General features: G+C 33.8%; 1 protein-coding gene across 1 annotated transcript; it reads left to right on the forward strand.

The window, feature by feature from the left end:
• The first annotated feature begins 338 nt into the window (after positions 1-338).
• On the forward strand, positions 339-26,570 carry LOC123320862 (kelch-like protein 17). The gene is made up of 14 exons (XM_044908319.1): positions 339-858; positions 5,304-5,504; positions 8,529-8,625; positions 10,186-10,422; positions 12,049-12,155; positions 12,433-12,549; positions 12,607-12,820; positions 18,419-18,563; positions 21,048-21,148; positions 22,576-22,731; positions 23,360-23,420; positions 24,352-24,455; positions 24,537-24,627; positions 25,185-26,570. The coding sequence occupies exons 2-14, from the start codon at positions 5,307-5,309 to the stop codon at positions 25,396-25,398; spliced, it is 1,842 nt and encodes a 613-aa protein (XP_044764254.1). The 5' UTR covers positions 339-858; positions 5,304-5,306; the 3' UTR covers positions 25,399-26,570.
• Positions 26,571-27,938: the final 1,368 nt, after the last annotated feature.

Genomic DNA, 27,938 nt, shown 5'->3' on the forward strand with positions numbered 1-27,938 from the left:
ACACAGTCGTAAGTAGCCCTAAGAAATTATAAGTTTGATCGCAACGATAGTTTTGTTTTTGAGACTTTTTGTAGATTTATTCTCGGTAACGGGATACAGCAATGAAAATGAATCTCTTTTGAAAGGCGGTAATATATTAGCAAGTTTTGAACACGCTAGATCTCGGATATGCACTTTGCCTCGGGGAAAGTATCGTTTTCACGACTAGTTACTCAATGTAATTTTTCTTCCTTGATATGGGCTGTACTCGTGCACTTTTTCAAGAAGGAAAAACTCTTCTCTTGTCATCTTATCATTAAAACCAAAGGAACCCCGATTGAATTTTCAATCCTGGAAATTTCAGTTGATAATTCGTGAAGTGTTTACATCTCTCCAGTTTCGAACAATTTTAATTCAGATAAAACAACAGAAAAAAGTCGGTAATGTTTCTTCGTTGATCCGGGAAAATCAATATCAGAGTACACTCGACGCTGCCACCCTCTACAACCCCTCGTGACAAGCAGTTGGTTCCGTATCGCAAGCGGTTCAGGTTGGCAATCCTTCAAACGGGAGCGTTGACCTATAAATGAAAAACAACGAATTTTATCTCTGTGACAGAAATTCTGTGATCCGTAACATACGTCATTATTATTATACCTTTACTTGGCTCGCGAACACTTCGCACAACGCCCGTATTTTATATTGGTTGGCCAGGAAAGCGCACGGGTTCAATTTATTCAATTAGCGCGCGAAGAATAAGTGTTAACGATCTCTATTGAGAGTTCGAGCTACACCGTTTCGCCAAATCTGCATCACTTGTTGATATTTCTACTTTTTTATGAGAATATACGAGAAAAGTTGTGAGCGAATTTTTTGTGGGTATGTAACATACTTATACATTTTTTTTCAGATTCTATTGTGACGATGATGAATTAATTATTTTTGTAATTCAAGCTATGTGTGGAGTTAATCATATTTTTTCGAAGAAAAACAAATGTTTACTTCACCATTTTTTCAAAATTCAAAGAGGAATTTAGTTTATTCAAACTAAATTCCTTCAAAAAAAATCGTCAGGTAGCCTATGCAATTTTGTTATTAGTCGGTATTTCAGATACCAAAGATCAAATCTGAAAATTCCATTGCCAACCGGACGTAATTTTTTTTTATTACAGAGCAAAGTTTACTCGAATAAATTTTCTTTATATGTACATTTATGAGCCATACGTTTTAATTAGCGCATCTCGATTATTTACTAAGACAAAAAATCTTTGCCTTACAAGAAGCTACACCAAAATAAGTTTAATACAGTGCGAGGCTCAAATTTTGAATATGTTCAGTAAATCAAAAAATTTTGTATGTTGTCAATATGCTCGGATAGTTCGATTAGTGTATTAAATTGCTTCGTGAAGTGAGTGAGCCACCACTTGTTCCAAAATGAAGATAATTTTTTTGCATTCGTTAGTAACTCGTTAGTAACTATTTGTTACATCAAAATTTTCGTCTGTACCTCAGCGATAGTGGCAGAAATACACCACATTCTCCTGAGTGCTAACTTCACAGATACCCAGTGTTCTATTTTTCGCGAGAAATAAAATACATTTGGAAAGTCTATCGTTAGTAAATATTTATTTTTAACACAAAAATTTTTGTTTGTAACTCAACCTATAACAGTAAAATGACACCCTCGAAATACGAAGTTAGCACCGACATTTCCGAAAATTCTTAATTTTATTGCTTCCAATAGCACTTCGTTAGTAACCATTTGTAACGCCAAATGTTCGTAACCTCACATATAAGAGGATAATGCCACCCCCAAAATTCAAAGTTAGCACCCACTTTTTCGAAAATAAAAATAATTTTTTTGTATTCGTTAGTATCCCCTTAGTAATTTTTTGTTGCACCAAAATTTTCGTTTGTACCTCAAAGATAGTGGTAGAAAAACACCACATTTTTCTGTTTGCCACCTCGCGGGCACCCACTGTTCTATTTTTTGCGAGAAATGAAGTAAAGTTGGAAAGTCTATCGTTAGTAACAATTTATTTGTAACACAAAAATTATTATTTGTAAGAATTTGATTTTTTGATTTCTTCCTATGAAAAAACTAAGAAAAAACAATATTATAATGAAATGAATAGGGGATTTCCTTGTACAATTTTAAGAAAAAAAAATGCTACCTGGAGATACCTACAGGCTTAATTTGAAATTTCAATTGTTCTTTCAATTACTAAACCCCCCCCCAGAAAATCAGTCTAGGACCGCCCTTGTATATACATAGGTATCTGTGACACACATTTCTGTTTTGTTTTCAGTTTTTTTCATGAAAATTTCCTTTTAGGGCCTGATTTTTGTGCTCGGAGTATATTTGTATTTGTATCGATACATATTCCACATCCAATTCATATTGACTGAAGCTCTCCGGTCAATCTGGAAAATTCAGTATTTCCGAGATGGATTATATTCAATTGATATTTGATGTCGTTATAGCACCCAGCAGAATGCGGTATCTTTCTACCACTATCCTTGAGGTACAAACGACAATTTTGGTGTTACAAAGGGTAACTTACAAGTTACTAACGAATAGAAAATATTCTTCTTCTTCTTCGAAAAAGTGGGTGCCAACTTCGCATGTTGAGGCTGTCATTTTACCATTATAGGTAAGATTACAAACGGAAATTTTTGAGTTACAAATAGTTACTAACGATGGACTTTCCAACTGTACTCTATTTTTAGCGAGAAATCGAACAGTGTGTGACGGTGAAGTTAGCACAAAGCGAAACAAGGTGTTTTTCTACCACTCTCTTAGAGGTAAAATACGAAAAATTTTGTGTAACATATAGTTACCAACGAGTTACTTACGAATGCAAAAAAATTATCTTCATTTTCGAAAAAGTGAAGGCTAACTTCACGGACAGCATGTCCCAAATTTGAGATATGACGTCATCGATCCTTGTTTTGAATGGCGATTTGAAAATAAAACGTATTTGTTCATCGTTTTTTGTTTCCAAACAAAACAGTAAAATGAAAATAAAGGAATGTGGCTCACAAACGACACACTAATATCATCGCTATTCTTCGCTCGATACGATGCTGCTCTTTTACTTATTATCATTCGAATTTTTGTTTGACGAAAAATTATAAAAAAATAAGTACCTTTTGACATCCTATTTTTGAACTATGTGAATTATTTCATTAAATGATCAGATTCCTTTTTCACTAATTTGTGTGAAAATTGCGAAACAAAATTTATTATTCGAAGAAATAAGAGAAGAATATAAGAATGACATGAAAAAAATGTGAAAGTTAAACAGAAATCATTATTACTATCGTATAATATTTTGGGCTACATATTGAATTGAATTGTCCTGGATTTTAGGTAACCCCTTGAGGTCGTCGCTCTTGTAAACTTTCACGAACTTACTCTCAAGGTCAGATCGTGTAAAAGATAATCAATAAGGCAAAACTAGGGCTTCTTTCCATTCCGCTTGATTTGAACTCCTACAAAGGGTTCCTATCATATAAGGATTTCAACCAGATGAATCATGCTATGAGGGAAAACTTAATATGGGTGCAAATGTTTGGTTTCATCTTAGTCCTTTCTCCTACGCAAGGAAAAGGGGAGGTCATGATGTTTGCTTGACTGTGATCGAACATTCGTCTCTTTTTTGAGCTTTGTAAGAAGCCTTAGGAAGTAAAAGTCTTTCGACTTCTCGAGCAGTAGCTTCAAGGTTCAATCACCTTCATTTTCATAATGCAGAATTATCAATACAGCAACTGTACAGTAATTGTATATCAAAAACTGCATTTTCAAAATGCAGAATTACATCAACTGTACAGTAACTGTATATCAAAAACTGCATATTTTGAATGCAGTATTATCAATACAGAAACTGTGCAGTAACTGTATATCAAAAACTGCATTTTTAAAATGAAGAAATATCAATACAGAAACTGCGCATTCACTGTTTATCAAAAACTTCATTTTTAAAATGCAGGAATATTAATACAGAAACTAAACAGTAACTGTATTTCAAATATTGCATTTTCGAAATGCAGAACGGTGCAGTCCTTGCATTCACTGTATATCAAATACTAAATTTTCAATATTCAGAATTATCAATACATAAACTTTACAATGACTGTATATCAAACACTGCATTTTTTGATAGCAGAAGTATCAATACAGAAACTGTGCAGTCATTGTATATCAAAAACTGCCTTTTCAAATTGCAGAAATATCAATACAGAAACTATACAGTAACTGTATTTCAAATATTGCATTTTTGAAATGCAGAACTGTGCAGTCACTATATATCAAATACTGCATTTTTTAATGCATTATTATCAATACAGAAACTGTACAGTAACTGTATATCAATTACTGGATTTTTAGAATGCAGTATTATCAATACAGAAACTGTGCTGTTTCAGTACAATAATTTCTGTGTTGCACTTCTTATGCAGTATCTATATAACTGTCAGTTGCTGCCATTGAACTTTAGTTCAATGGTTGCTGCATATTGTGTTTGTTGGGGCTCTAGTCTTTGTAGTATTGAATTATGTGGCCGAATACTTGATGAAAATCCATAATTGAGGTCAACACAGATAAAATGATTTTCACAAAGTTAACTGCAGTTTCCCTTCACCCACCTGAAGATGCTATTATGATAACGAAACAGGTGTCGTGGTTTGAAACTCAAATTGTGAAAATAATATAATCTGTTTTAAATTCTTGTCTTTGTGTGTCTCAACAGTCCATGATTGATTTGCGTAAGCGAATTGGTGTAGGTTAGAAATGAACTGCTAACAGCAAAACATAGCACGTGCATATAAATATATCTAAAAAAAGCTCAAATGAAAATAATTATCAAATATCACGAAAAATACTGTAAGAATTCGATTGAAATCAGTTCTCTTTGTTCATTGTTCAAATTTCAAACAGTGACAAACGGTTGCGCCAGTCCAAAGTTCACCCTTAGACCCTTATATTTGGATAAATTAAAAATAACCCACAAAATTCGAAATGGTTAGATATTCGAGAATAACACTCTAATTTTATACAATAGTATCTAGATATAAATTTGTATTAGGTATATATTGTTTTTTCTTCGTCATCAGACAAGAGCATCATTATGAATTCTTGAACCTTAGGTTGAATTTGTCCCTAAACTTTGCCTCCATTAGTCAATAACGAATATATAAAACTGAGAAAACTTGGAATTTACCCACCAACTTTTTACTCAAATAATTTGAAAATATGCACTTTTATTTTGTAAATTTATTTTTAACTTGTTGAGGAATTTCTAATTCGTGCTATTTTTTGCCAGATAATGAGTTCTGACAACGAACACGGTTCTGGCGAATCAGAGGCTCAATCACAGAGCGTTGTTTTCGAGGCTTCCACCCAAACTCCTACAAACGAACAATGTGATTCGCCCTTTTTCACCCAAAAGGGCTACTGCCTTAACACTGCCGATCATAGCAATCATGCCTTAAATAATATTCAACGCATGCGTCAACACGGACAAGTAAGTATAACCTATTCATTACTTAAATCATTTCTTTGGTCTTATTCTGGTGAGCATATGCATGGCTCGATGCTCACCGAAATTTTGAGTTTATTTAATTGATATTCTTATGTTTTTTCTGCATATTGAATTTATTCGATTATTTCTTCGAAATGTTTCAGTTTTATCGTTTTTGCTTTTCATTTAGTGGAAAGAAAGAAGTTTTTCATTTCATGTCTATTGACAGTTGGCGTTTACCTCATTAGTTAGAACTTTTGAATGATTACCTGTTATTGAGCGTACGTCTATGTTGTTAGGTAATATTTAGATTCAGTTTCATTTAATTCATTCAATAATATCATCAGATCATTTTTCAACCGTTATGAAAGATCATTTGCATTATCTTATATTACCATTACAGGGTCCCCCACCGAACAAAAATTGACCTGTTACGGCATTTTCTCTGAAAACATCCTTGTGGAGACATAATTGGTCTTGCAAGTTTTCAAATTGTCAGCCACTGTAACTACTTCAAAGACTCAATAAAAATTTGCAAACCATAGTATGCATGTAAAGGGTCAAGTGATCTTTCAATTGAGGTATAGACCAGCCCCTATTCCCTATTGAGAATTCATGAGTTATAGCTCCTACACCTAGGGTTGAGGAGATTTCAGCTTTCAATTCCGCTCAAAATATGTCCCCCTACGAATAGAAATTGACCTGTTCCGGCATTCTCTCTTAAATCATCCTTGTCGTGTCATAATTGGACTGGCAAGTTTTCAAATTGTCACCCTGACCCTGTATGTACCTTTATAGCTAAACCAAATTTCTTTTATATATGCCAAAATTTGAGTAAATGTTGAAACTGGAAAACCTGTATACTTAGATATATCGACATGAAATAGCGAATTTCTAAACTCCTAACTCTAACGGATTCGAATTCGTGAATCCCAATCCAATAAAACGGCGATAAAATTATGTGATATGTTCAGTTATTTTGCGATAGCAATGACCTCATCATCACCCGTCCAAGAATTAGGTAGTTAAATTGTTACGGGGGCAGCAGCGCTAATTACTTATGATGTAATACAGTAATTCAGTTTCTATTACTCCAAGAATGACCTCTCAATATTTTGATCAATACCGATCATTTCCTGAGCTATTTAATGTGGGACGTGGTTTTGGCTTTTATCATTATTATCGGAATATACCTGCACACACACACACACAAACAAATTCTATAGAATTAAAGGTTTCCTCATTTTTGCCACTCCTCATACAGTGTGCCAAATAAGGAATGTAACTGGTCAATAATTCTTGTACGAAGAATTATTGAGGAAAATTTTGGCACCAGTCGATTTCTAATTTCAAAAGCAATTTATGCCAAACTTTCGTTTGGTTTCCTTGGCGTCCAGCGAGACGCAGCGGTTTGGACGAATAGATTATTTTTCTGAATCATTTGATTTCTCCCCTTGCTCTTCCCACTCGGTGCTTTAGAGATGAATACAGAACACAATAAATGAACAATAACAATAGGAAGGAAGATGAAAAAGTTCAAAACAATAATTAGTCCTGAACTAAAAGATGAGAAGTTAAATATAGTAGCGCATGCTCTAGGCCGATTGTTTCTACTAGTCTGGTTATACTATCGATCAAATTGTGAATAGTTTCTTGAGGAATTAGATGTTCAGTATGCATGTGGCGTCTAAGAGATCATTTTCATGTATACCATAGAGGCTTGATGTTCATATCTGGGCTTTTTGGTGGCCAGAGCCCCATTGGAATATTCAAGAATTGAAGCTTATCGAGTTATCCTCTAGCAAAGTCGTTATATCTAGCATAAATTTGAAATTCTCAGAATTCTCTTCAAGTCGAGTCTTAGCTTTCTTTGAAACGCCCAGTAAAAGTTCATGATATACTATTTTCTAAGCGAAGAACGGGGTCGAGAGAACTATAAAACACGAATATTGAGAATATGCCCCGACTAGGACATTCTATATTAAACATCGTGAAAATTTTATGACCACTAGACGATATATGATGTGAACATACACATAAAGTTGTTTTCTACTAAAACCTAATTATCAAGGAAATCAAGCCGGATAATCAATATTCCATCATACTATAGATTCCTAAGGTATACGGCCTAAACACATTGAAAACTTCATTGGGAAATGCGCTTATAGTAAACGTAGATAGAGGACACCAAAGTGCTTCTACACAACCCATATTTTATGGATCTATATTTCTTTATTACTAGGATATAGGGTTATACAGTGAGTTTCTCAGATTTTTTCAATTGATCGTAACTTATTGACCAATTTTTTTTTTTTTCTTCTTCTTTTTGTAGATTTATTTCCGGTAACGGGATACAGCAATGAATGAATGAATTGACCGCCTTACACATTTTCATAATATTTAGCTTATACGCTTATTATTATTCGGACTGTCGTGGATTTCACCAGGGTAAAGCTCAATCATGATGTCAAGTAAATAAGGTCCTTCTAACTTCAAAAATTTCAATTCATTTAAGCTCTAACCTCACAAATTTCAATTCATTCAGGGCTTAAATGAATTAAAATTTGTTAGAAGTACTTCATTAAGTACACATTATATTCAGGATTGGCCTCGAAAAAATTTATGATTTATTATGTCTTGAGTAGTAACAATATTGTCTGCCAATATTTCAAAATTTTATTTACAAATTTGGAAAGACCGGAAGAAAATGAGTAAAATTTAATATATTTGGTTTTTCGGCATACAATTTTTACAATTTCAATGTAGTCAAATCTCTATTTATAATTTATAAAACATAGGGTGGAACTTGCCAAATTTCACTTCTGAAATTGCAGAAAAAACATCATTGAGAATGCACATTCTTTTAATTGGTTATAATATTGTGTTTTATCCACAGCAATTTAAATTTCATAATCTTCCTTATTCATTTTCTTCTTGCATTAGATTAATATTTGCAAGATTCATCATATACCATCAATAGTATAATACCTGACTGTTTATTTTTAGTAATGAGATATTTTTTTATAGCTCTGTGATATAACTCTTAGGATAGGTGTAGAAAAATTTAGAGCACACAAAGTGGTGCTGGCCTCAGTTAGTTCATATTTTTTTGCAATGTTCAATGGTAAGTAAACTTCATTTCAATACTAAATTCCTACGACTTTCTTGACAATTTAGCTACAATTCAAAGAGTAGAGAGTAGGCAGTTCAATATGTTGAATATACCGTTTGGCCCACCCCAGACGTAGCGCTCATTTTGAGTAAATAAAGATATTTTCAGAGTCTTTTCTTATGGTGTATGTAGGGTGTTCACAGGCACAATTTAAAATTATTGTCATATCTAGAGGGTGTTCGAAAAGAAAGATATAGACCAAAATTACATTCCGAATGTAACACCCTATATTTGACCTCCAAAATGAAATGGCAAGCTCAAATTATGATGAGTTTTTTCACATCACTTTATACTTTAGAAGCATTCTTTACGAGATAATGGCGAAAAATTGAAAATATGGAGTTTTTTTAAATAGCAATTAATGAAGCAACTTGTTACGCCAGCGATACAGACAGTATTTTTTCGAGTAGACAAGTTGGCTACTCCTACACATGAATAAAAATTTCCACTCTGGAATATACACAGTGATCATAATTAATTCTCAAACATCAACTACAAATAATCGTAAAAAACTGCTGAGAAACTATCAGGTACTAAAACCTTATGAAGATAGTTTCGCAATTAATTTTCGCGTTCAACGGGATACATAAATACCGGGTGTGCCATTTGAAATAAGAACGTTTTTGACGAATATTTGTTGTTGATGTTTGAGAATTAATTATGATCTGTATATTAAAGAGTTGAAATTTTTTTTATGTGTAGGAGTAGCCAACTTGTTTACCCAAACAAATACTGTCTGTATCGCTGGCGTAACTAGTTTCTTCATTAATTCATATTTCAAAAAACTCCATATTTTAAATTTTTCGCCAATATCTCGTAAAGGGTGCTTTTAAGATATAAAGTGATCTGTAGAAACTCATCATAATTTGAGCTTGCCATTCCACTTTTGAGGTCAAATACAGGGTGTTACATTTAAAAAAGTGAAACTTTGGTCTATATCTTTGTTTTCGAACACCCTGATGCAATAGTTTTCAACTTTGCTTTTGAACACCCTACACACAACACAAGAAAAGATTTTCAAAATATCTCCCTCAAAAAGAGCGCAGTGTCTTGGTTGGGCCGTCCGGTATATATTCTTTTGAATGTCAGCAATACAATATGTTGAATGATTTCAGTTAAAAAAAAACATATCCTTGTCTAATTAACGTATTGAATTACTTCCACTTCTTGTAGCATCATAATTATAACCTCGAATAATTTTTTGTGACAAACAACCATACAAAAAATTATGATATATTAATAATAATATACTCTTTCATGTAGCGACTTTGTAAAACAAAAGTTCAATGTTTGCTCATGAGAATAATTTTGTAATATCTATTGGTTGCCTTGTTATATTGTAGAATTTATTATCTCCAAAATATGGACATGGTCCAATAAATTTTCCATCATCGATTATTTCACGTCAACAACTTTCCTTGATAGTTTTTTCAGTTGTGTAAGAATTATAATTAAAGAAGTTTATTTGACTAACAGTTTAATTTAAATTGAAATATCCTAACAATTTTTCAGGTGACATGAAAGAACAATCGCTGCCTGAAATCCAGATACACGACTTAGATGCCACTGCCGTAGGATTATTGTTAGATTACGCTTATACTGGGAAAATAAACATTACACCAGATAATGTTCAAGTGCTCCTACCGGCTAGCAGTGCTCTGCAGATGCAGGATGTCAGAGAAGCTTGTTGCAAATTTTTACTGAAGCAATTACATCCAACGAATTGCTTGGGGATCAGGAGCTTCGCAGGTTAGTCGGTGAGGTTAATGTAAATTTTTCGAATTTCACATTCGTTCACTGAAAATGCGATATGAAATCTGCTGAGAATCAAGCAAAACGATAATACCTATTGCTTATACAATACTATACTGATAATCTCTTCAACGAATTCTTGAAATAATAAATAGAAATTCAAAGCTTATGTTTGAGTATTTCTGTCCAGCGCTAAAATGAGCAAAAATTGAAGATTTGACTATTTCGAAAAGTTCTCATAAGTTTTTTGTCTTTGAAGTTACAGATCTGAAAATTGAACCTTCAACGGGCACTTCCATACGTATAATTCATTGACAAACGATTTTTTCTAAATCAAAAATAACAAATTCAATATTAGTTCGAATTAAAAAAAAAGGTTGCCTAATAATTCGAAATCTAGAATAGGAAAGAATTTTTTGAGCTCGTCAGTGGAATTCACGTAAAAAAGTGACTGCAGAAGGTTCAAGTTCCAGATAATAAGTATCTTCGATACTACTCTAAATAATTCGTCTTCCTAACTTACATATCAACAAAAATCACACACTCATTGAACTACTTGAGATTATTATTCTTAATTGAAGATTTTGGAAGTTTAATATTTTTAATTTTTAGAACTGAATTTATTTTTTTCGTATATAAATTTCCATTTCTTTTTTTGAATCTTCTTTACGTATATTATCTGTTCTACTTTTTCTCTAACTTTTCTATGATATTGTTCCATTTTCCGTTTATTGTGTTATTCTCATTTCTTTTATATCTTTTTCCTGCATCTTTAATTTTTTCATGGAAATTCCTTTTGTTGTTGTCCAGTAAATTGATTATTCCTGATGTAAGGAAATTTTCTTTGCTTATCACTCTTTGTGGTATCTCATTTTGTTTCTCAACATTCCCTTTCATTCTATTTATATTAGAGCCAATTGCTCTTGTACTTTTCGAATGTTACGCCAATTTGTTGAACCGAAATATATTGGTACCTATAAAATTATTTCAGTCAACAAAATCGCAACTTATAAAATACATAAAATCAAAAAGCAATTTATTCAATTCAAGAAGTCTTTTCTCAAACAAATAGTGATTGAGAATGCACTTTTTTTTCAGTTTTCAAGTCATCCAAAATTTTCGAACACTCAGCATCTAGGATGAATATATTTTTTATTGCTTATAAATGAACACAAACTTTCTTCCACTTCCTAATACTCATTGAACAAACTAACTTAACTATATTGGGAATTATATGACTGTAGCAGAGTTAAATTAATAATATTGCTAAAAACGATCCTAAGTACGTCACCGTCGCTTGTAGCTATGAAACAATATTGTTAGTGACCCTGTATACAGGGTCATTCCAAATTAGACGTGAATCTTGGAGGAGCTTTTAGCATGACTCATTGCTGTAGTTTGAGCTACATTTATTGAAAACCGAAAATCAACAAGCTCTATGAGTTGAATTAACACCTCCTCCAAGGAATCACCCTGTATTTATACCAGTAGAATTGTTCATGCAGTCAGCGATACAAAGCCGGATTTGAGCCGTTAGCGTTGAAATAATTTCCAGTGTAGATAAGTTATTGTTGTAAATACATGGTTCTAATTAGAGTATTATATCGATTATTTCTGTTCCAGATACTCATTCATGTAAAGAACTACATATGAAGTCCCATGTTTTCGCTTTACAGAATTTTCAGCAAGTTGTGGGTACGGAGGAGTTTTTATTACTGCCTTTTCAAGAAGTGAGTAAGTTAATCAAAAAGTGATAATGCTTTAGGCAATGAATACAATAATAAGAATTAATTTAGATACCGAAGTGAATTGAACGAAAAAACCCGGGGAACCCAATCTTAAACGCGCTACGGGTGTTACGGGTTCATTCGCCAGCCAGAACCAAGACTTTCAATGAAGTGTTCTCTATCCCACATTAAAATTTTTCCCACCTTATACGGGACAACCTATTCTTTTTCTTCGTGGACAAAATTCTGGATTTCCTCATTTGTACTTATTCATTTTCAGGTCGAGGAATTGATATCCAACAGTCATCTTAACATTTCTTCAGAAGAAGATGTATTCATCGCCGCTCTGAATTGGGTAAAACATGACCTCACAGAAAGAAGTAAATACATTGCGAAGGTAAGTGAATAGACCTGTGTCAATTAACAAAGAAATACATTTTTCCACCTTTTCCAGCTCATGGTTCACGTCAGACTGCCACTTGTTAATAGAGAATTTCTCATGACACGAGTAGATAACGAGGGTCTTATCAGAGAAAACAACGAATGTAGGGAATTACTTCTAGAAGCAATGAGATACCATCTGGCACCAGAACGACGTTGCGCCTTATCCAATAAGAGAACGGTAGAAAGAAAACCGAAAGGAGCTGAGCCGTACTTATTCGCTATAGGTAGGTTTTACACAGAGTGAGTGATAACTCACAATATTCATATCAAATCTTAGGTATTTACTATTTTGTTTGAATAGTTTCCGAATTTTTTATTAGCGTGCGTAGCTTGGTGGTAGAGCGTCGGCTTAGTATATTGTTACCGCGAGGTACTGAGTTCGATCCCGGGCTAGGGAAATTTTCTAGTACGATACAGGTGCGGGCCACCATTCACTGTTGGGTGCTGTGCCTAAGGTGGCGTAAGGACACAGTAACCAAAGTTTATAGAGTTAGGAAGATAGGAAACGCCCCTATATCTCTAGTACTAAAAACCAAAAACTGAAAACATTCTGGTTTAGTGTTTCACGCACTGAGAAATTAGATGGCGCTGAAATCGTTCTGTCAAACTGTTAAATTACAGTTTTCTGTTTTACAATTGAAGGGCGCGAATTTCGAATTTTATTCCTTATATTGGATTCGAATATAGATTTAGTCAAGACTAGAAAAAAACATCCTGAGCGACAAAACAAAACCAGGGCTTTGTTTTGTGATCAGGATGTTTTTTTCATGTAAACATTGTTTTTAATCAATTAATATTAATGAAATACTTTGTTAGATTTGCTATATTTTTATTCGAAATTTAAAAAAAAATACGGCAGAATTGAAGATTTTACAGGGTATATTTAAAGGTGAGGTTTTTTTTGACAGGTAAAACTGGTGAGAATGATTTTTTCGAAATTCTCACCTTTGAAAACACCTGTATACAAATAATACAGCTTTGAATAAAGGATACAATAGTACATATTGAACTATTTTATATGAAAGTTGTTATTTCCATGCAATAATTTTTTTTTACTCAATAGAATTTGTTGAATTTGTACAATTTTCGTCAGAAATCTATATGAACAAATATTCGATATACCATATATTTTGCATCGCAAGGAGTTGATTGTTGTTTTCAGTTTTCGGATCTTTCTATCACTTCTGGGAAAAGACTTGGGTGTGGCTTCTTTAGATTTTAAAAGGTTAGAATGTAAGCATATGCAGATATGCTTACATAAGAATAATAATAAATGAAGAAGTCACTTTTGAATTAATTGGTGATAAACAACTTCTAAGCCATTCATCTCAAAATTAGGCTGAATCCGCTGAATGGACTTGGTTCACTTCAACTCTGAACCCCTCATATGATAAATGAGTAATGCATTGCAGATATCTAGGAAGACTTACCATCAGTATTCGATGTATCAGTTTCAAACTGCTCGCCCACCATTGCATGTAGTTTCTTTGGTGGCCCTTTCTTTTCCAAAGCCTTCGATTCTATTGATCATGCAATATTGTTGGGAAAACTAGAGGCATACGGAGTAAGAGACAATCAACTGAAACTAATAAAGTCATATTTGGAGAAAAGAATTCAGATAACAGTGATCGAGAGGGATGGCGTTACCTATGTTTGTGAGGGTGCTCAGGCTCAGACTGGGGTGCCACAGGATAGCATTCTGGGCCCTCTTCTTTTCCTCCTGTATATAAATGTGCATTCGAACAATCTATGGAATGAAGAAAACAGATACTTGCCGAGGAGTTTTCAAAAAGCATAGTCTGATGACTCTGACTGGCTTGTATATATATAGATCCTTAATGTTTGTCCGACAACATGAAGAACTTTTTTTTTTCTTCTCCTTCTCCTTCTCTTCTGTACTGTGCTTTTTGGTTTTGACTCTAGTGGCTTTATTTTTATAACTTTTTGTAATTTTATGCGATTTGTAATTTTTAAGATTTTCGTCATTCTTAGATCAATTTTTGAGAACTATTTATTATCTCTGTATTATTTTGTACTTTTGTCAAACTGTCGTGAAGGGAGAGACTTTTAAAATTTTGTATACTCATTTTCAGTGCCCTGATGATGGAAATATAATTTCCGAAACGTAGGCTAGTTTGAAGGTTCGATTACTGAATATTTCGACCTTTTTCACCACCATCCCTATACTAATTTCTATTTTTCATTCAACTTGTCCTATACATTGTAAATCTCCTAAGGGATCAATAAATATAGATGTTATATATTATAATTTTTATATCAAAGTATGAAAAATAAACAGTGGAATTTTTGTTTAAAGCTGAAGTTCCTCTTGCCTTGAAACTTTCAATTATTTTGACTTTCGTTGATGCAAGATGATTTTTGTTGCAGAATTTAACATTCTTGTAATCATCCCAACCACTGCAAAATATGCATTTCATCTTCGGGTTAATTTTTTTGAAATCTACAACTGATATAACGTCTTCAAACTTTTTGCCAAAGAAGAAAACCAATGGGTCACCCTAATTCTTATAACTTTTTTTGCTTCTCTATCCCCATCCAAGTATTTTTGTCTGGTACTTCGGTATCCTTTTTCCTGATACTTTCGCAGATATAAACGATTTTTCACAAAAAACTGCCGAAAACGTGGATCCAATGATAGTGCATTTCATAGTTTATGAAGCTGAAATTTCAAAAATTGGGTTGGGTATTCAGTAAACATGAAAACCAGCCAGCCGACCAACAACGTTATGTTTTTTCCGTTAGGATAGCGTATTCAGTATCCATATGAAGTTTCAAAAACATGACCTAAAAAAATTAATACTCAATTGCCTTGAATGCGCCCTTGTTCAATTGATTCAATCGATCGAATCAAGTGGTAATAAAAGAATACTTGTCTAGGTCAGTAGAACTATTAGGTGAGGCAAGAAATTAATGTATAGGGGCACAAATGAACATAATCAGTCCCAATTTCGGAGCCATTCGTTACGTGTCACTGTGGGCATTTTTCCTTTCACGGCCACTTAGTACATATTTATAAATGCAAGAAGATTGGCTTCCTCAATTAAAGATGTTCGAATATACTGGGTGTTGAAGTTGATGCGGAATATGAGAAATCAACTTTAAAAAAATTTGGAAATAATTAACCTCGGTTTCTTGAAGCTTGATCGGAGATGAATTGACGTTGTTTTCAATCAATAATTCAGTCATGAGAATTCGAAATATCATTTTTGTATGAAATTATGATCTGCAGGGTGTTTCATGAGTCGTTGGCCATAGTCCAATGGTGAATGCAGGTCATGTAAGCCTTTCAGAAAACTTGCATATTTTGTATCCTAAGGCTATTAGTTTCGGAGATACGGGGTGATCCATGAATATTGACCTATATTTGCGATAGCCATAAGTCTGGAAAGCAAGGTCCGATTTCGATCAAATTTTATGGGTTTGTTCATTTCAGAAAGCTCCTCCAAAGGTTCATGAAATATCAGTATTTTCAGGGCAGTACTCAGAATACCATGATTTTTCACTCAAGCCCCAAAATCTATATTTTTTACAGTGGCGGCCCGTTAGGGACGGCAGGTCGGCAGTGCCGACTCAAACTTTCGCGAGCAGCAAAAATGTGAATTCTCACTTGTGTAAAATAATAATGTATTAGAAATTCTCCAAACATATAACATAGCTCTCAATAAATTTTATCAAAATATTAGGTATATGATATCTGATATCAATGGAATATGGAACTTCTTCGAAATACGCTGTTTCAATTATACTCCCTACTCGGTCTGTAGACAAAATACGCTCATCTCCAATCGAGCTATGAAGACAGCGCCGCAGATGCCTTCTCTAGCGACCGAGTGACCGACCGTTCGTTCTGTTCATTCAGGTACGGCATGCCGAATCTGCATTGTAAACATATCGAAGGAGCGCTAATATCAATGAGTCAAATTGCTTCAAACTTGAATAATTTTTGTTGGAATTTCATTCGGATAACAATTAAAATTAGATAAGCCTCTTATTTGATGTTTTTTCCGCCAATATTCGATAGTTTCAGTTTTACATAACAAATTATAAGAGAACGCTGTTATTTAAAACGAATTTTTATCGTATTCGTTAATTTTTATAAACGTGAGTGCTGAATATATAATACTAATCAAATTCCGACAATTTTTTAAGAACCAAAACTATGATGAAAGTTGATATTATTGGCTCAATACTTCGCACGGTGTAGGACATATAGGTCCGGCAGGCAGCGACCCTGCCGACCCTAGAATGCCTATCTTCGGTAACTCGAAGAATGATCGTTCGTGATATCTCGATTCTATCGTTTGCGCTCGAGGTGATGTTAATTTCTCGCAATTCTCAATTTCGTTAGAATGCACTTTTGTTTGTTTTTCCAATTTTATTTTATGGATAAGCATTTTTAGAGTATTTTTATTTGTTATATATATTTTCGGTTCTTATTTTCATATTTGTTCCGAAATTATGTTGATTTTTCAAGTGGTATGCAGGGCTAAAATAGTTCTTTCTCAATCATTTTTCATTTTCCGGATTATCTTCAGAGATTATTGAAACAGAAACAAAAATTTTGGCGAAACTCCACTATGAAAAACTAACGCACCGAGTGCAGTACCCCATGGTAATGTGGAAACCTGCATATTACATAGGTATAGAAAATATTTAAAAAAATATATATATATATATATATATATATATATCTGCCGACCCACGATAAATATGCTCGAGCCGCCACTGATTTTTTACATCCCTTACAGAAATTTCGTTATCGCCATGAAAAACTACATAATTTATTCTAAGGAATTCAATTTTCACTTTGCATGGCACACTTGTCACAAGGGAATAGGAACCGGACGAATTAATATTTTATGTCTTATGTCATTTTTTCGAAATGCGGTCATATTTTTATTCCTTCGGTGATAATATTTATTGTCCTTTGCCTGAATTATTTCAAATTCTGTTCATTTCTTCTTCATTTTAAACCCTCAGCACATACTGAGTGTTCGTAATAAAGTGTTTTAAAGTATGCAAAGTCGTGCTGTGAATTCATTCGAAATTACATATTGAATTTAAATATAAATGATGTGAACCCTCTTGAAAAATGTAATCCGTAAGTGTATTTGCTTCATAACACACATAATATTAAAATTTATTTTTCCGAAAAACCTTAATCTTTTCATTTCCTTTCATGAAACAACAATGAAGGAACCGGACGAATTAATGTTTTATGTCATTTATTCGCAATGCGGTCCTGTTTTTATTCCTTTGGTGATATTATTCATTGTCTTCGGTCGAGATTTTAAAATTTTTAAAATTCTGTTCAACTTTTTTTCATTTTAAACCCTCGTTCCTACTGAGTGTGCGTGAAAAAGTGACAGACACTTCTGACTTCGCGGGAGCATTTGCGGCAGAGGATAGAAGAAGCCTGTGCAGAAGTTAAACAAAATCCCGATATGATAAGAAGGGCAATATAATCTGATTTTAAGCGCTAGGAAATGCGTCGAGAAGGAAGAACTCCATTTCGAACATCTCTTATGATATTATAGTACATTTTCAATGTTGAAGAATAAATTTCAATACTTATGTGAGTTATGAAGCAAATACACTTACGGATTACATTTTCCAAGATGGTTCTCATCATTTCTATCTAAATTCAATATGTAATTTCAAAACAATTCACAGCTCGACTTTGCATACTTTTAAACACTTTTTTACGAACACTCAGTATGTGCTGAATTCGAATACATTTTGTACAACGCCTTACGATAATTGTCATAATTGTAATAATTCTTATATCTTGGTCTTTGCAGGTGGTAGTTCCTTGTTTGCCATTCACGCAGAATGTGAAGTTTACAACCCGAAAACTAATACATGGAGTGCTATAGCACCTATGCTGTGGAGACGTTCCAGAACAGGTGTAACGAGCTTGAGGAGACTTTTGTATGTTGTTGGAGGGTAAGTTTTTAAGTTCCTCCTATCTTATTTAGAAGTGAAATGGGGTGCCAATTCAACATCCGAATTTCCTTTGAAATGTGTGAAACTTTGATATCACATCTTTCTAAAAGTTAAGATCCGGTACATCCGCTAGATAGATTTGGCATTTACCAACTTGATTGTATTTGCGGAGCCTTTTATATGGGTAGAACTTTTAGAAGTGTCACGGCTAGAACTCAAGAGCATTTTAATGGGTACCACTCACGAGGCATTTTCTCGGGAGTTTCAGGTAGTTAGAGCTATGAAGAACATTACTCCCGACTTTGCTGAGCAGGTTTTGGAAAACTTAGAATACCTAGATCAATTCCCCTCTTATACTCCCTGTTCTAAATCGGGGGTGTTATGATTTTGTAAAAGAGAGTAGTGGACTGTATTACCAGATAATTGAATTGGAGATGGTATTGTAAAAACATTTATTGTATTATTTATATATTTATTGTATATCGTTCACAATCATAAAATGAAAATCTCACATGCATGAAGCTTATACAGTAATAAAACAAATATTAACAACATCTATAGACTCAGAGAGACATTATTCAACTAAAAACAGAGATAATCCAGAGTAGTTCAAATGAAAAGTCACTTAAGGTCAGACTTAGGCTTTGAGAAAGTTCAATAAATTCAAAATTAACACAACGTTTACAGTGACAGAGCAATCGATGAAAATTGATTGCGAGAGCCTCTTTATTTGATCAGAAATACAGAAGGTTAGATTAATGAATTTTAAGGAGAAGGCCGAGTTGTAATAGTGAAATAGGACAAGAGGTGAAACTAAATTGTCTAAGTCTAGTCATTAATAATGTGAGTCGCGCAATAATTATAATTCAAATATGAGCAGAGCAAGAATATTATACTTTAAATGAGAAGAGCAAGAATATTATAATTAATATGAGAAGAGCAAGAATATTATAATTAATATGAATAACGTTGGTCTCGAATAGTGCAAAAATTTATCAACATTCACAGAGACGGACTGCTTAGAGGTAAGCACGATTAGAACGTCCATCAGAAAAATAGAAGATACAATTGATAAATTATGAGATGTACAAAACGAGAGTACTAATGAGGGAAATCACTAATCGTTGGTTTCGAGAAGAGCAGAAGGCTTGAAAACTAACATGTATATCGAGCATGATGAATATGAGAATATATCAATGAGAGTACAAAGTATAATGAGTAGATCACACTAATTGAAAGTGTATACGATTACCAGAGCAGACCTTCCAGGGGGAAACCAGTACGAGAGACTGTCAACCAGTATCATGGCTTACCACTGACCGTTGAACCATATTTGAGAAGTTCACATCGTGTTCTGGAGGAAAACTTCTAAATCCAGGGTCCACCCTGGAGAACATGAGGATTCATTAGTGTGAAACTCGGCAACAGTAATCAGTCATATGTAATTGAGCAGGCTGAGTAATGAAATGAACTGATTAAAATGAAAGAGATAATCATGGGAAGACATGCAGTATTCATTATAGATGAGAAAGACATGAGAAGGTTTCAATTATTCTGGTACTACATACCCATTTCCATGCTAGAAAATCTAGAAAGGTCTGAAAATCTAGTTGAGGTGTGAAATATAATAAAATATTCATTCACGATTGAGGTGACTCGAGAAAAACTGTGAAATGAGCAATAAAAAATGAGAATCATCAATATTTTTGTAGACTTTTTATAGTTTCGCACGTGGACTCATTTCATACATAATGAAATCATGAAAAGGACATGGAAACGGATTAATTAATAATTTTGAGAAGACTTCAAAAAGAATTGCTTAAATGAGATGAACTGATAGAGGGGTACTACAATAATCGAGGTTAATGAGAAGTCAATTCAACAACGAGAACAAAAAGAATGATAAGAAAATGAGTAGTTTTCCGCTCCTGAAAACACTGAGAGTGGGGCTCCTGCTTCGGTCAATTAGCGCACCGCAGACTTGGGGTACTATACGTGGACATCGGAGCTGGTCAGGAGCGTCGACAAGAGAAAGGTCTGAGGGGGGCTTTGCTCTATTTTTAACACCCCCAGATTACTCTACTCTCTTTCTTAAAAGGCCATTTGCGACACTTTAGAAAAGCTTTGCATCACTAGAGCTGAAGGTAGAACACCTTCTGCTCTATAGAATGCACAACATTACTATTCTGATTCAGCTGTGATGAGAATATTTCAGTTGAGTAGATCCCAGGATTTCATTATGATCTAAACTCTCTACAGGATTTCAGCAAAAAATTTAATTCGGTTCTCCAGATACCTCTATTGGACACTTTGCGTGAAACATCCTGTATACACATCAAATGAAGTGATGTTGAAAAATTGTCACTTTTTTTTTCAAGAGGCCAGCGTTATTGAATAGTATATATTCTTGGGAAATACTCATGAAGGCACTTGCAGGAATATTGCATGTTCTTCAAACCTTAATTTCCGATTCGTCCATTTCAGCTATGATGGTGCATCTGATATTGCTACAGCTGAGTGCTATAATCCCCTTACGAAAACTTGGTTTCCAATCACACCTATGGGAACAAAAAGATCTTGTCTTGGTAAGTACTCTTCTTTGACCTTATTACCAGCAGCTGAAAGCACCATGGGGTTTATTCCTGTGAATAAATTCCAGTTCCAGTTCCTTAATTGGAGATACGAAGGAAGAGGGGAGATTCTAAGAAAAAAAGTCCCATAACCAAAAAAAAAACTTTTACAAGAACACAAAAATTGTTACACCTTTCATTCCAGTTATCGGTACCTATGGTGATTTACTCTAACTAACGAAAACGTCAATGTGTCAAAAAAACAGGTGACCGAAGTTAGTTGCATTGTCAAGAGAATTGTGAATAATTTTTGGTGATTCTGAATTGGTAATAAATCATTTTCTTTAGTAGTGTTCGAATAGTATAACAAGACTATATTTGTGTCATATTCAAGAATGATGATGAAACATATAAGCAATCAGACTTTTTGTCATCCTTTTTTGTCAATGAATGATATAAGTATAAGAATAAATTATAGTTTAAAAAAACTGAGAAAGCACGCTTCAATATAGAATCGGAATTAAAAAAAATAAAAATTTTTTGTTATCAACTATATAATTCAAATAGTAGTAAAAAGCACACTGCAGGAATATTCTTCACAGCAATTTCACTATCTGATAATGTAATACGTTGAGCGTTGGTGAGGTACATTCGACTGAACTTCTTATGCATCATGTTTTCGGTTTCCTTTGTTTTCTTGTTATAGAAAGCTTCAGACAACATTGTGAAATCCGTGGCACCCATATTCGAAAAGTCAGCATGAACTGCAGCTTGAATTTTTTCATATTTTACAGAGATATCCCTACAACGGCCAGTTGCGAGACCCGTTTTGTCAAATTGCAATATCTGTATCTTCTTTTTGACTTTCTATTGTTGAGTATTCAACTTGATAAACTACCATATATTTATAATGGGATTATGGCATAGGCTGATACGTGTCTTTTGAGAAGGGTCTTCATACATATCTGATATAACTTGCGTGAAATAAACACACCACCTAAACTGATAATTTGACGAATGAAACTAATCGCTGTCCAGATTGTGACAACTTTGTAAAATATCTTCCAAAATAGGTCCATCAAAATCAAGAGTTATACAGGTTCGGGAAACCATTTTTATAGGTAGCAAATCAAGGAATGGAACTAAGATGTATAAACAAAACCAGGCGAGAAATGAAGAGAACAAATACTTTTCCTCCTATCCCGCCATTTCCTTGCCATTTCTTCTTAACGAATAAAAACGCAATGGAACTAAGTAATTCCAATTGGCCGCGACTTAGAAAGTTCAAGCGAAGGAAATAGTTCTAGAATTATTTCTTCGTTTAGCTGATGCTATTTGCCTTTAACTTTAATCTCATGGGATATCCCAAGATAACCGGTACCAGACCTGCATAAGGACAAACTAACAAACACATTCACAATAGTAATAAGGACTGATTTCAGGTATATGCTCCTTCGATGGCCTCATCTATGTATGCGGGGGATACGATGGAGCGTCTTGTCTAAGTTCCATGGAAAGGTTTGATCCCTTGACTGGAATCTGGTGCAGTTGCCCTGCCATGAATACCAGAAGACGCTATTGTCGTGTAGCTGTAGTGGGTGAGATTAACCAAAACTCGCAACTAGGGTTTGACTCATTGTAATAGCAATTTATTTATTTATTCATTATTATTAAATGTTGGGAATACCATTTCGCAATCTCAATCAAACAGGCATGTTATTCCTTACTTTGGCACTCGGGTAACCATTTTTTTTTTTGAACACCACGTAAGATCAAGCTTATAAAAAATTCCTATCCTGGAATACTATCCAAAATAAATTCTTTCATTTGAAATCTTGCCACCAAAAAAGTGGCAAAAGGTACATATAATGTTTTGAATTTTCTAAACCGTCAAATACCTCTCTCGAAAACCGAGGGACTTTTACTGAACATAAAACTCATTTTTCTTATTTTTTCTCAGTTTTTCAATTGTATTTATCTTTTATTTCTAAAATTATTTTGTTTTTGTTCATATCGAATATTCAAATTCATGTTTGTTGTGAGTGTATAGGCTTTGTTTCAACTCTGATCTATATGTAATAATAATAATTTACACATAATACGGATCTCTGAAAATATCTTCTTCATATATTATACGTCCGAGTTTTCTATTTGTTTTAAAAATTCTAAGGAATTATGGCCATTAAAACTCACCGTTCAAGTATCTGATTACATTTATTTCCACAGAAAACTGTGTTTACGCCCTTGGGGGTTTCGATTCAGCCAATTACCAAGCATCAGTAGAGAGGTAAGTGGATTTTTTGTTCATAATTACTTTGTTTCAATGATTTATACAAAAAACCTGTCTGTGTTCTATAAAAAAGTTCGCGATCGCATATATATGTTACCCTTATCTGCTCTTTACAGAATAGTACATACTTCGGGATATGATGGTTAAAGAAATACGAATTTAGGCACGATCATTTCGATATGGATTGGGACGTAATAAGTGATAACGTCGTGAGCCGTAGAGAATTGTAGTGTTGTTTTCAGTTTTCTTCATCGTGTAGGTTTTGGTTACATGTTGAAGAATTTTTGATTCTGATTATTAATTATTATTTTTTCTCGATTTCAGGTTTCATAGTGAGGTTCGCTGATTTTCTGTTCACTTTCTTTTTCGAAAGAAATATGATATCTTAACTAGCGTTTCATAATGAAATATTGCGCGTGCGGAGCCGCCGCCCAAGGTATTACCGTCAATAGTATAGAAAAGCTGTTTACATAGACCCTTTGATGCGCGGTGTAAGCTCCAACTTTCTGTTTCAAAATGCGTTGTTGAAAACAAACTAGAAGCGTAAACAAAAATATCAAAGCGAACAAATGTGCGATGTTTCAAAGCGAAGGAATAAAGAAAGTTATGCGTTGAAAAATCATATTGACATAGTTTGAGAGCAAGTTTACGAAACTTTCGCAATCGCTCAAGCTTCATATTCCATCTCAATAAAAAAACGAAAGAACTTGAACAAGTCAACAGTCCGTTTATTTAATGAATTATTTCTTATAATAACGCTTGATATATAGTGTACCTAACGAAATATGTTTCTTTAATCTAATTTCAATAGTAGTGGCTTCATCGTACCTATGCTGAATTTTGTTTATTTTTTTAATGACATTATTTGTTTGATTTTTTGATCTAGCTCACAAGTCAGTTATCTTCTTAGACATTTGTATTGTTCCAGATTCGATCCTAGGGAAGGCTCCTGGAGTCCTGTGCCTTCTATGACGTCACGGAGAAGTAGCTGTGGTGTCGCTGCATTTGATGGACATTTGTACTGTATAGGAGGTTAGTTTGCGCATTAAACTGAGGTTTAAATTTTGACTGATCGAATCGATTATGATCAAGATAATAAGTTTAAATTTTCAGGTACCGATGGGACAATGTGTATGTCAAGCGGTGAAAGGTTCAACATCAAAAGAAATGCTTGGGAACCCATAACAGCAATGCACATCCGAAGGTATGATTAGATAACAAAGCGTTTTCCTTTATTACGTCCATGAAGTCTCCATAGCGGAAGAAACTTTTTCTATACCTAGTCTTTCTTAAGATTAAAAGTCGAAACTGTAGAGAGTAGAGAGTTGAGTACTCAGAAATTCCAAATGTACATGATGTCCCAAATTCGATGCTCACGGAGAGCATCTGTGACTATAAGACTTGAAGAAAAAATCTTTAAGGACCCCAATCTCTTTTTTCAAAATAATTAGATATCAGAAGACATCTTGATTCGTTCTCGAGGTACAGGGCGTTTTTGAAAAATGAGAGCTCAATCTTCGTTTAGTGAAACGAAGATCAATTTCTCAAATCGCTTTTTTTTCATAGAAGTTCTATGCTCACACTTTTAAGAGCTTTATCTTCGTTTTGAGGCATACAGGTCTCAATATACTTTCTCCGAAACGTGGTAATTTTTTCGGAATAAAAAAATGTACCTACCTACAAAATCAATGGGAGCGTATAACAATGTTTGCTGCTACATCTGTATAAGTATAATGTTCTAGAAAATGTTCATGTTTCTAGGTCCACACATGAGGTCGTTTCAATCGGATCCCATATTTACGCCATTGGAGGCAATGATGGATCATCTAGTTTAAATTCTGTTGAACAGTATGATCCAACGTTGAATAAATGGATGGTGGTGTCACCTATGATGACTAGAAGGAGTTCAGTAGGAGCAGCGATTTTGGAATGCATCAATTTAGAGCACGTGCTCCGTCACACAACTGCATCTTGACGGTCAGTTGACGATTCTGATGCAGGATCAATGTCTTCCGTATCTAATTCTAAAGCAAGATATCATCGGAGGAATATCTCTTCAGATTTTAGACTATAATCAGAATATTATTGATACTTCGCCATCTATTTTTTGTATATGGCATACATTTATTAAGCTTTTCAAGTTTTTATATTTTTTAAACTATGTAAACGAGCGTTCATTGTCAAGTAAGCTATACAATTTTGATTGGTTTAGTAAAAGCTACGTATAACGTTCAAGCACAGAATACTATGCAATTACCTTCTTGACAACGTCCGTTATGAAGAAATAGGGCAATGATTATTATAGAGTAGAAAGATAGGAAATGCCCTCATATCTCTAGTACTAAAAACCGACTATATTTTGGCCAGTGAAAACATACGACAATGAGATGGCGCTGCAAACGTACTGTCAATACAGAAAAACTGTTGAATAACAGTTTTCTGTTCTGTTCTGGACAAAACAGTGGAAACGCATTTTCTCTTAGATTCTATTTGTGCCTTTCGGTTGTCTTCATCATTTAACGTTCCTTGGAAAAGCGACGACTATCAAATACAAGTGAAAATGTATATTGTGTTATTATTGTATTAGTTTTTCGACATAATTTGGGTTTTTTCTCTGTTTTGTGCATAACATTGGTGGTTTGGTAACAGAAAAACTACTAAAGTGTCAAAGTTAGTTATTAAAATCAAAGAAATAGTGAATGGGCTGAGCATTCCCTATTCAGTAAATATGGCAGAAAAATGTGAAAGAGAAAACCGAACGTGCGACCAGATGCTGTCTTTTTCTAGAATTTTGATTCAGAGTAGGCACTTTCATACGGGTATTGCCATCAAGACTTTGAGAGGTGCTCAGTCCATTCCCTATTTCTATAATTAAAATATTGCAACTTCACATTGAGTTGATATAATGCAATCTCCCATACAATAGGGTTTTTTATTCAACAGAAATTTAAACATTTTTAAACAGCGATATTGCATTTGCTTCTGTGTTGTTGACAAGGCACATTTTGATATATTGTAGGATAAAGTTTGTGTCTCATATCGTAGCTTCAAATTCTCATGTTCTTGAAACATATGGGGGGTTCAGAGCTGAAGTGAACCAAGTCCATTCAGCCTAATTTTGAGATGAATGGCTTAGAAGTTGTTTATCACCCATTAATTCAAATGTGACTTCTTTAGATTTTAAGAGGTTAGAATGTAAGCATATGCGTACATACGAATAATAATAAATAAAGAAGTCACTTTTGAATTAATTGGTGATAAACAACTTCTAAGCCATTCATCTCAAAATTAGGCTGAATGGAATGGGTCCACTTCAGCTCTGAACCCCTCATCTGTCTATTCAAAACAATCCAGATTCTACACTTGACATGGTTTATTGTGCACAAGAAATATAAAGCATAACATCCAAAGAATTAAGCTTACTCCCGACTTAGGCTCGAACCATATAACGATTCACAATAGATACCAAAAAAAAATCCCTTGAAATACCCTCAAGAAACCAAATTTATATTTGAAAAATTCAACACAGAGTAAGTCAACAAAGAAATAATGGAAGAAATAAACCTAGAAGCAGAAGTCGCACCATCATATATTACACTGTTTCATAGTACACTGGCAAGAATAATAAAACACCAAACCCCAATTTTGAAAAAGGAGTATTATGGTCAAACACTTCCTCCATACATTATTAAACTGATAAGGGTTAAAAAAAAACTATATCAGGAGTACAGTACAAAATTTCCTTCAAAATGTTAAGCAGAGCGATTGAATAAAATACCTTGCTCGTATACTGCTATGACTCGACTGACTTTTTTCTAGAAAGAGCAAAGATTATAACTTTACAATCTTTGGGAAAGAGTAACGCCACAATAGTTTTTGTTCATGCAACCAACAATACGGTCAGTCTTCCATTGGTCCCGAGATGGAGCGACTCATTTTTTTTGGGCATAAACTTACATAAAATGCAATGAATTATCATCACTTAGATATGATAGCCAGCACCTTTCTAAGGAATCCAACGATTGGTAAATGATAAAGGATACCGATAGGCTCAAATAGAATCTACTTCCATTGTAAGTATTTTGTCGACTATTTGCAATGTTGTATTATCGATAGCTTTTAATATTTCACTTCACCCCAGGTCGTATTGGTCAATGTAGAATATTAATGATAATTTTCAGTTTTTTAAATAATTTCAGACCGAATGAAAACTGAAATAAAAGAAAACAGGACAGTACAATAGTATTATAAAAAACTTCTCTGTCCAATTAGAGATTTGAAAACATTTTGAACTTTGCAGTTCATAAGAAACTATTAGGAAATATATAATTATTGTAATTCAAGTCTTCATCTTTTTAATGGGAAATTTTTCCCGTTTTGGAGGGATACACTCCAACTACCTCACAACCTCACAGACAATCATAAAGAGGTTTATTTCAATATATTTAAAGGCTGTATTGCGTTTATACTCAAAATGCAGAGTAGTGATCTTTATTAAATTCAGAATATTTAGAG

The sequence above is a fragment of the Coccinella septempunctata genome, chromosome 9, assembly GCF_907165205.1.
Source record: "Coccinella septempunctata chromosome 9, icCocSept1.1, whole genome shotgun sequence".
NCBI lineage: Eukaryota > Metazoa > Arthropoda > Insecta > Coleoptera > Coccinellidae > Coccinella > Coccinella septempunctata.

What these genes read in the sequence shown, in the direction of transcription:
- LOC123320862 (XM_044908319.1), top strand. Translation starts at nt 5,307, where the DNA reads ATGAGTTCTGACAACGAACACGGTTCTGGCGAATCAGAGGCTCAATCA. An exon ending in TATTACTGCCTTTTCAAGAA is followed by an intron (nt 12,156 to 12,432) that starts GTGAGTAAGTTA and finishes ATTCATTTTCAG; the next exon opens with GTCGAGGAATTGATATCCAA. An exon ending in GCCGTACTTATTCGCTATAG is followed by an intron (nt 12,821 to 18,418) that starts GTAGGTTTTACA and finishes TGGTCTTTGCAG; the next exon opens with GTGGTAGTTCCTTGTTTGCC.